Genomic DNA, 10,043 nt, shown 5'->3' with positions numbered 1-10,043 from the left:
GTTTCGTTATTTGAAATTAATTTCGAACTGACTGTAGAAATAAATAGCCAGTGTATGCAACACGTGCATGCACTTTGCATGATCCAACATTATTATACATCCCTACTAATATAATAAATGCGAAAGTCCTGATGTTTGTTACACCTCTCATGCAAGAACTACTTAACCGATCATCATGAAAATTTGTACACATACTCTTAGTGGTTCCCTGGTTATAGGCTACTTTATTTAATAAAAAATTATTTTTAAAATAAAATAAAGAAATTGTTTAGCCAATAATACCTCTGCATCTGGCTATTTGACTACTTTTTTAACGCTAATCTAGCATTCCTGCAATGAAGCTCAAACCTAAGTACTATAGTGTACCATCATTACACCAGCTTATCACACTGTATTACTGACAGCTACGTCAACATCAACCAAATTGACTACACTCATGGAGATCAGCTGCAATACAGGAGCCGCTGCCAACGTCCCTTCTTCCATCATGCCTATCATTGCATCCTTCCATCCCCCATTACTCGCGGCAATTCTCGCACTCCGGACGCGACTACAATTCGCTCCCTCAACCAAGTGGCAAGTTTACCAGCACGTTAGGCACACGTATAAATGATGGCCATAAAGGAGTGCACCTCAAGGTGGGAGGCCAACGTACCCATTTCTGTATATTCGCTAACCACTGATATATTTGCAGTGCAAACGTGCTGCGCATTAATTAACCACAACTTAAACAATTTAGACTGATTTCCAAAAGAAGAAAAAACAAAAATGTACTTTTTTTACTATTTTAAAACAGAAAAAGTGAGTAAAGTACTTTAGTCACGGGTTTTAGTCATGGGGTGACTAAAGTGACGCTTGCTACGCTCGCACTTAATCAATCTCGTGACAAAAGCCAACTTTTAGTTACTTGATGCTTAAAATACAATTTGACCTTTTTTGCAACAAGTTACAGATAAAATAATTTACGACTCTTTGTGATTAATAACACTTAGAATATTATTATCTTGTCAAACAACCCATAAATCTTCCGCAATGCAATTTGTCACACAAATTGTAATTTAAAATGGCGATTTATTGAACGATAAAACACGCGTCGGTCTGGCTGGCGCTCAAAATCGACCAATTGATGTAAACATTAAACTTTACGCCGATAGGAAAGTTCAAGGTCATCTAATGTAATGTCACTGCGTATGACTTCCATCTAATAATAGCGGCACTGCTTGAATTTATAGAAACACACAGATCTATGAAATCGCCAATAGTATTCTATTTAAGTAGAGCAAAACAACTGTAGCCGAAACTGTAGCCAAAATATTATTGCGGAAACCGTCCGAAACTGCAATGTGTTGTTGATTATGCTGGAAGTGATTAAATCTGTTTACGTTTCGTGTATTTTCGCACAAGTTACGAAATATTTCGCTAGTTTGCGATGAAATTCTTAAACCGCGAGTTGATTTTTTACGTGTTCCAAAAATGTCACACAGTTTACAACAATAATCAATCAAAAATGTGTTTTAATTGCGAAACTTTTGGTTGCAATGAAGAAAAAAAACGTGGTGAAAACAAGCATTATGTAACTGTAAAACAGACAGGAAACGTATGATTAGTTAATCGATTGATTAATTCATTAATTAATTGAATAACGCCGAGATAACGCCAAACGCCATGCGCGCTAATTGGACGCCGTCGACGGCGAGCTCTCCGTGCCCGATGACAACGGCGAAGGCGCGAAACCGAACGAAAATAACTTAATTGACATTTCGACACGTTAGCAACCGACTTGTTTTTCCAACAAAATTCTAAACAAACTAAAAGTCCGCGCGCTGACGTGCAAAAAGTTTAAAAAGTCAAACTTCTAATCTGTATTTGATGCGAAAAGTTTGCGAACTTTTCGGTTTAAGAATCATCGATTAAAGAATACTAAACATTCGCGCGCACCTCGTAAAATCCCTACTAATATTATAAATGCGAAAGTCCTGATGTTTGTTACACTTTCACGCAAAAACTACTTAACCGATCATCATGAATATTTGTACACATATTCTTAGTGGTTCCCGAATGGTTATAGACTACTTTTTATTTAATAAAAAAAATTATTTTTAAAATAAAATAAAGAAATTGTTTAGCCAATAATACCTCTGCATCTGGCTATTTGACTACTTTAACGCCATCTAGCATTCCAGCAATGAAGCTCAAACCTAAGTACTATAGTACCATCACACTGTATTATCACACTGTATTACCGACAGCTACGTCAACATCAAATCCAATTGACTACACTATGGAGACTGTACACTATACTTCCATAGACTATACTTTCAGCCATTTTAAACTTCCCGCCATTCTACTTCATTGTTACTTCTTCTGTGACTACAGACACGTACGGAAGCCGTGGGTTAAAGCTAGTACGTAAAATATGCCGAAATGATGTACTACTCATACATAATTATGTTTAGTGATTGCATCAGGCCGTCAGACGGCTGATGAGAACGAAAACGCATTAATATTATTTTCCCACATTTTCAAAGATTTATCATGTTTAAATAGCGTGAAAAGTTGTGCGTGAGTGACAAGTGACAGATCTATTCAGAGACGAGTGCCAAGCCGACAAAACCCACCGGCGTGCATTTCACTTTTGAGACACCGACCGCAGCCGCCCCGCCGACCGACAACACAACAAAATTACGTGCGGACGAAAATGCGTATTAACTGAACACAACAAGAACACGACCGGCGACACGAGAAGTGGACACGCTACTCGCGTGCACTCGACTCTCGGACATGTTACATCCGCAAAAAACAAAAGCGCGCCCGAGAAGAACGTCAAAGGAATCCGGCTAACCAGCAAACAAACTTGCTTTTTCTTTGCAAGAGTTTGGCGCAACTTTTTGGCGAGGAGCTTTTTCGTAAAGTAAATGTGGGGACATAAAATAGGTGGACAAGTCGTAATTACATTCACTTCAGAATTCAAAATATTCAAATGTCACTCCTTGGAATCAAGATGAATGAAAATGAATAAACGTCTGGAATGTGACGGGTGAAAAGGTACATTGATCCCTGTACTTAAGGGTGAACATTTTCTAAAGATTTATGCTATATTAAGCCTCAAGTGGCTAAAGGGGAGTTTTAGTCACGAGATTGATTAATAGTGAGCATAGTCACGTAGTCATGCAGTCACCCCATGACTAAAATCCATGACTAAAGTACTTTAGTCACAAATACGCAGGCGCAAGCAACACGCCGTGACTAAAACACGTGATTAAAGTACTTTAGTCACAATTTTTGCATTCCATGTGTAAAGCACCACTTTTTCTGCCACAAAACCGTAGAAAAACTAACATCTTAAAAGTGGAAGTAGAAAAATTAAATGATTAAATAATCCTAGTAGTACAATTTTTTTAATATATACATGCCTGCGATTGAAAACAGGAACGTTTGCAAGAAGTGGATTGAAAAACCGATCACCAATGCACACCATCAACAACGTCATACGCAATAAACAGAAATAAAACAAATTAAAATGTAACAAAATACTAAAGAATAAGTAAATGATAAATGTAACGCTAGAAAATAAAAAATAAGAGTGCGTTATCAGCAGTGCCGAATGGGTGTTGGAATGTTAAAATCAAAACAAAACATGGCGTCTCTTTGCCTTAGCAGTGCTGCACAATTGGCACTCTACTGCCGCGAAGTAACCGATTGAAACATGTGAAAGCAAACAAACAGCTGACAACTTCGCCGCATATACCTCGCGGAGGTGAAACTGCGGTCACCCATACCTCATCGATTGCACAATAAAATTACGTCCAGATAATTTCCCAGTGGGCGCATTGCAAGTACATGATTTGATTTATGATGATGCAAGCTTGGTGGTTACAGAACGTAGAAACGACGTTTGAATAGCGGCCATAATACAAAGAAGACGCGTCTAACGCCGTATAAAACAATGCAGCGATGCAAATGTACGAATTACAGATTTAATAAAAAGGCGCAAATGAAAATAATGCAAAACTTTACTTATGAGTGCCTCGAGGAATATTTTTCACATGGTGGAACGCTTTTTTACTGATTTAATAAATTGTGGCAATATTGTGGCAGGTGTAACTGCAGAATATTGACGCGCGCACTGAATGATGATGCTGAGCGTGCGTTGCGCGTTAACTTGTTCCGCTGCGCCGCTTCCTGCGCCGGACTTTGCGCACAAAAGTTCGGCGTTGAGGTGATGTTGATAAACCCGAAACAAAACATGCAAATAACGCACGAGATTCTATATTACTTTAAGATCGCATATTGCATGACATGATTGCATTCGAAGATCACTTGGAATGTTAAGGAGTAGTGTGAGTTGTTATTTTTATTCTGCTGCGCCCAGAAACAGGCAAAAGAAATGAAATTGAATGTTTATTTTGATTTACTTGAAAAATATTAAACGTAAACGTATCAAGTATGTTACTTTAATTGTAGTATTAAATAATTATTTAATTTATATAGCATTCTTAGAAATTATTATCGCAACTATCCTAAAATGGCTAAAGTTTGAAAATAAAATATTGACACTCAGAACTTTGTGTGGTGTACTCAGCAATTCTTTGCAAGAACAACACTAAACATTTTAGTTATATCCACGTATACTGAATTAAATATAATAGGAAATAAAAAACATTCGCAATACCATTTACACACGGACACAGGTGCTCATCACTCACACAAACAAACAAAAATTTAATGCAAATAACAGCACTATAAGCGCCATCAGTATTTATTTACGAAACATATTATGCAGCGCCTCATAAAGCTATTTACTCACAACCATTAATTTGTTTGGGTGTGGTAGAAAGAAGTTACACCTGTGGCAGTGCGGTTACCTGCACTTAAACCGTGTTCGTGTGAAGCGCGCACAATTCACACGTGCACGGAATAAATCACAAAATACAAATGCAACACCCGTATGGAATAAATGGCCGATTTTGTTTAATAACTCAACAATTCACTGCTGGAGGACGCCAGGATGAATTTATAGGAATTAATTCTCTGATTAAAATAAATTGTTATTGAACTAAATACAAAACTATTACTGCTTAAAGTTGCTACCGACGTTTTGTAAATATGAAAACATTAATTAATTATAAAAATGCGCCAAAGTATTCAAATTAGCAATTAATTGCAAGAAAAAAGAAACACCTGTAGTTATTTAACAAAGATTTTGTTAAATGAGAACCACCAGCATTTATAAAATAAACCATTTATTACAGCACAGAAAGTTACATTAATTATGACTAAAATCAAACTCCATTGTGATTCGAAATAAACTTCCACATACAAATCCTGGTATGCGAAACTCTATTTCATCCAATTTCATTATCATCTCATATTGCACAAAATGGCCAATTGAAAAACGCTAGAAAACAAATCTAATAAATAATGCCTTACGTTATACAATAGAATAATAAATAAGAATCACAAAACAGTTATTTCGCTAGTATATAATCCTTAATTTATAAATGAATTACGCTAGTTTAGTTTTATTTACATATTTGGTAACTACCACCGTGTCGCATCGTTCGCGCAATAAAATTGTACTAGAAACGCTGCTAAGACAATAAATAATTCATCGCTTGTGAAACGATTGTCGAAATTATTGTTTATACAAATATGGCACCTGGATTAAATCCACGGTCGATTAATTACTTACAAGAATCAATACAATTTATACCTAGAAATTATATTTACACGTTTGGTTTATGTTTTATTTACATTGAAATCCATTCTACCTGACAATGTAGAATGAAATGACTTAGATTATGACTAGACGCTTAAAATTTAATTCGACTATTCGTTCCTCGGCCTTCCATTACGAAATTTTCTTTGTAACATTTAATGTTTAAACCCACACGCGTTTGAGCTTAAATTACAATATATATTTGTTTGGGCACAGGTGCTTTTCGTTTTGTTCAACAACATGCCTTACATGTAGTATGTAGAGCGGTAAAGAATAAAATCGCCTCGTTTCGCAAAACGTAGAAAAGTATAAAATGACTAGACGTTATCAACTTACGTACGTAAATGTATAGGTAATCAGTCGGATTGAATAAATTCCAGTTCACGCTTGCAAACGAGCAACAAATAAAACATGACGCAGAGTGCTTAACATTCAATCAATCAAATCGCCACCATCACAACTGTGTGCTCACAAATTGAAATTATGATTGAACTCCTTGAACGGGAAAGATGCTTCGCCCAGATACGCTTTGATCCGCGTGGGGACCAGCAGTTTATCTAAGTCCCTCTTAGATGCAACCCGTTTTACAATCACTGCACGACACCTGTCTTGTAGGTTGACAAAGTCACGCTTCATGGTGTCCAGCGTCATTTCCGTTTTCGCCGCTGTCGAGCATACAATCGGGTAGAGATTCTCTTTAATGTCATTGAGACCTCTGAATGCTACACCTAGACTTTTACCATCTTTGTAATACGTGAGCGTGCCGGCAATGCCGTCGTACAAGATGCCTATAGTCGTAGCCTCATTCTCCCGAAAGGGTTTTGTATAATGGTACCACCGGCCGCCATGCCACAGCAGGCCTTTATGCGACAAACCCCAGCCGTTGTTATCCTCACCAAGCAAATTGGTAAAAGCATCGGCGTGTAAACGTGCCTTTTTGGTACCAATACCAAACATCATGCTCGTGCCGAAAATGCGCTGGCTTAACTGCAATTCCCAGAAATAGCGGCCATTGTTAAGCACGCGTGTCCCACGAACGCCGGCGGTACCACTGCTCCAGTTCGGATGAAAATGCGCGACGTTGGAGGTCTTGCCGAAGATTTTCACCTCGGGGCTGCGTTCGTACCGTGACCATGCCCACATATCATCACAGCCATGGCGGAACGGCCGTGGGTCCACCTCCATTTCTGAGAATTGCTGTTCCGACTGCTATGCCTGCGATGGCTCCTGCCATGTTTCTTCTGAGTTTGCTTCAGAAGATGAAGAAGATTCGACATTCCTAAAAAAATAATCAAAGGTTAAATTTTTGCTGTGATTCTTGTTGTATTATACTGTGTGTATCGATTTTTGCATTGTCTCATTCTCAAGTTTCCTGGATACAATTACGCAACGCGTAGACAATGGGAGCGTGTAAATTTTTTAACATGTCTGCAAGTCGTTTCTGTGGGTGACCAGAATACGAAACACCCCTATCCGGATATTGCATTCGCCCGGCGAGCAAGCATGAGTCAGTCGGTCGGCGTGCTCGCAGCAGAAAACCACCGACGATCGATAAGAATTTTCGGCGCTGAGCGGTGTCGCGTTTGACCAAGCCGACACACATTACTTCCTACAAGCCTGGCAACTTCCTCTACACGTATAGCAATATGGCGGTGTGTTAATGAATCAATTGAAAAGCGCTGTTTGTTTACAAGGACTGAATTAATTGCTTGTTTATCGATCGCCGGGCACCAAAAATAGAATCCCACTCAATATTTTATTAATTTAAACAACATTCTACTTTATTTTTCACCCCGTGAAAATGATGCATAACTCTTCTCCCTTTGAAATCGGGAACGACTTGTTTATACATCTATGACGCTGAATATGACGTGAGTTTGATGTCTTGAACGCACCCCATTGTATCCATCCCTGCGAGAACGCAAGAAGGGTCGCTTTTTTGTTGCCGCGTTCTTGTAGTGTACACACACACACACACACCCTCCTCCCTTTTAAAAATCCCGGCCCCGCAGCGAGTATCCCTTTAATTACGCACGATAAATGCGAGTGTCTACTTAGCGTGCGGTGCCACACGCACACAACTTGCGAGTTCCCTAACATAAAACAATATGACTCAATGTTTGAGACTTTCGGGGCCCTTGCGCAGCTAAAAATCGAAATCCTCACGGGAGTCTGCAGCAGCCGATGAGTATACTACAGTTTTACCTTTTTTTTTTAAACATAGAATTAAAAATCGTGTTGTACGAGTAGTTTAATTCCAGGTAGAGAGATTTAGATAAGGTGTGTAAATATCAGATTGTTGAAGTATTGATTACTCAAGATAACAGCACGGTACTAACAGGTTCATTTCATAACACTTGAATGTATGTATGATATTTTATCCAGTTGATTATTAATGAATCAAATATGTTGCGATTTTTGATTTTTATGCGTAATACCCTATAATGTCTATTATCTAAGTGTTGTACTCACCTTGCTATGTGAAACTCTCCAGAAACACTTTTATTCGTAGCGGAGGATGCCTCGACGGTAGTCATTTTGGTCTTCGGTGTGTTGTCTTCGCGTGAGGTGCGTTTTTTTGTCGTGTAAATTGGCTCGCGGCGAGCAGAAAGTTGAAGGTATTGAAGAGAGATACGGCGCGTGGGTGAATTGGGTGAGTGCACTATCGTGACTGACGTCGCGGCGGCCGCGGCGGAGCGCCATGCGCGCGCCGGGCATCCAGCGTGCGCCGATAAGTGACGTAAATATCATGTGGAATTATCCCTTGCGCATTGCTCCGCTGATAGCGCGCATCGCGGCCGAGGGTTGCCAAGCGCCGCGCCTGCCCGTGGGGTGGAAAAACTTCCCTTACGATACGCACATGTGCGCCGGGGCCGTGCCGAGGTCGATGAACTGCTCTGCGTGCAAGGGGTTTTCCCTTTTCCCTCTGTGGACACACTCACACCGACACTGCATGTCTTATCATTATCATCTATGAAGAAATTTACATTTTAATAAAAATTTTTGCGTTTGATATTGGAGTTTAATAAAAAGCAATTCGAATTTTAAAAAATGGTAAAAAAATGGTGGACACTTACAAAAATTGATTGTTTTCAGTAAATTTCTTTAAAAAAACTACAAAACAAGTCGTTAACCATTCATATTAATAAAAGAAATTTGTTTTCTTAATTATTATATAAACTTATTCCGATTATTAAATATTGAGACATAAATTTTGAATTTTTGAAATTTTTTTTAAGTGGCGCCTCCACCAAACATTACCATAACCTCACATCTACATTCAATTGTATTTCTTAAGTGTTCTAGGTCTTTTTTCCCAATAATGACTGCAAATACCACTGAAGAACCAGACACATCTCATCACATTCAACAAAATCTCTGCACAAACCGCCCACTTTATCGCCAAGGCAAAAAACTAACAGCTGTAAAAGTCTACACTGTAACATCAGAATCGCAACACTTGTACATCTATGGTGTACCAAAAATAAACCTTCGAAATGAATTGAAATCTCTCTGCACAAAATATGGACAACTAAATACAATCCATGTTGTGGAAAATGTGGAAACAGAAGCATTTACTGAATGTTACCATGTTTCATACCAAAGAATCCAGTCAGCAAGAATAGCAAAGAAGTTATTGGATAACAAATCATTCTATGGTGGAGTATTGCATGTTTGTTACACACCTGAACATGAAACCATCCAAGAATTAAAATATAAATTAGAGCAGAGGAATTATGATGTACTTAAAAGACTGCATGGAGAACACATTCCAAGACCTAGCTTTAAAGAAGTCACACAAAGTTTAAGTGGAACTGGATCTTCTAAAGAAGTTAATAGGAAAAGAAAAAGACCAGCTGTGGAAATCACTGAAGAAAGAATGGCTGGTGTGGATCCAATGGTTGCATGGATGAATGTTCCAAAAGAACTGGATCCAAGGATAAAAACAGTTGAGTCTAACAATGCACAGCCAAATAAACATTATAAACTTGACACAGAGAGTACAAATGAGAGTGATGTTAAAAAAGTAAGAATAGCCATCAAAACAAGACAAGTTTATGGACCTCAATTACCAACAGATATAATATTAAACCAGGGAGATGATTTTGATGATACAACTGAGAAAAATGAAAGTTGTAAAACATTCACAGATGGTAATAGAGTGTTAGTACCCACACAAGTTGTATTATCAAAGGAATTTATTCATCAGGATAAGAAAATGAAGAAACAAAATAGAATTGTGTTTCGAAAGACATTCAAAGATTGAACGTAGGCAACCCACAATACACAAAATAATAACCAATTATTTTTACATGACACAAAG

General features: G+C 38.2%; 2 protein-coding genes across 4 annotated transcripts; one reads left to right on the top strand and one right to left on the bottom strand.

Moving 5' to 3' along the window:
* Positions 1-5,226: 5,226 nt before the first annotated feature.
* Positions 5,227-8,333, bottom strand: SP555 (SPRY domain-containing SOCS box protein SP555). The gene is made up of 2 exons (XM_065308656.1): positions 8,192-8,333; positions 5,227-6,998 (listed from the first exon to the last, which is right to left on the bottom strand). Exon 2 carries the CDS (start codon positions 6,902-6,904, stop codon positions 6,188-6,190), a length of 717 nt encoding a protein of 238 aa, XP_065164728.1. The 5' UTR covers positions 6,905-6,998; positions 8,192-8,333; the 3' UTR covers positions 5,227-6,187.
* Positions 7,310-10,042, top strand: LOC135796574 (uncharacterized). Of its 3 annotated transcripts, none has more exons than XM_065308654.1 (2): positions 7,310-7,590; positions 9,018-10,042. In XM_065308654.1, exon 2 carries the CDS (start codon positions 9,042-9,044, stop codon positions 9,984-9,986), a length of 945 nt encoding a protein of 314 aa, XP_065164726.1. In that variant the 5' UTR covers positions 7,310-7,590; positions 9,018-9,041; the 3' UTR covers positions 9,987-10,042. The 3 variants fall into 3 exon arrangements, with proteins under 3 accessions (XP_065164726.1, XP_065164727.1, XP_065164725.1); XM_065308655.1 differs by lacking the exon at positions 7,310-7,590 and adding an exon at positions 8,278-8,372; XM_065308653.1 differs by lacking the exon at positions 7,310-7,590 and adding an exon at positions 8,756-8,773.
* Position 10,043: the final 1 nt, after the last annotated feature.

This window comes from Atheta coriaria, unplaced genomic scaffold (assembly GCF_025399875.1).
Source record: "Atheta coriaria isolate IRGN ID8LTWV9N9 unplaced genomic scaffold, Caltech_Dcor_3.1 hic_scaffold_7_pilon, whole genome shotgun sequence".
NCBI lineage: Eukaryota > Metazoa > Arthropoda > Insecta > Coleoptera > Staphylinidae > Dalotia > Dalotia coriaria.
Note: the sequence above shows the minus strand (reverse complement) of the source record. Positions and strands in the feature narration are given on the sequence as shown.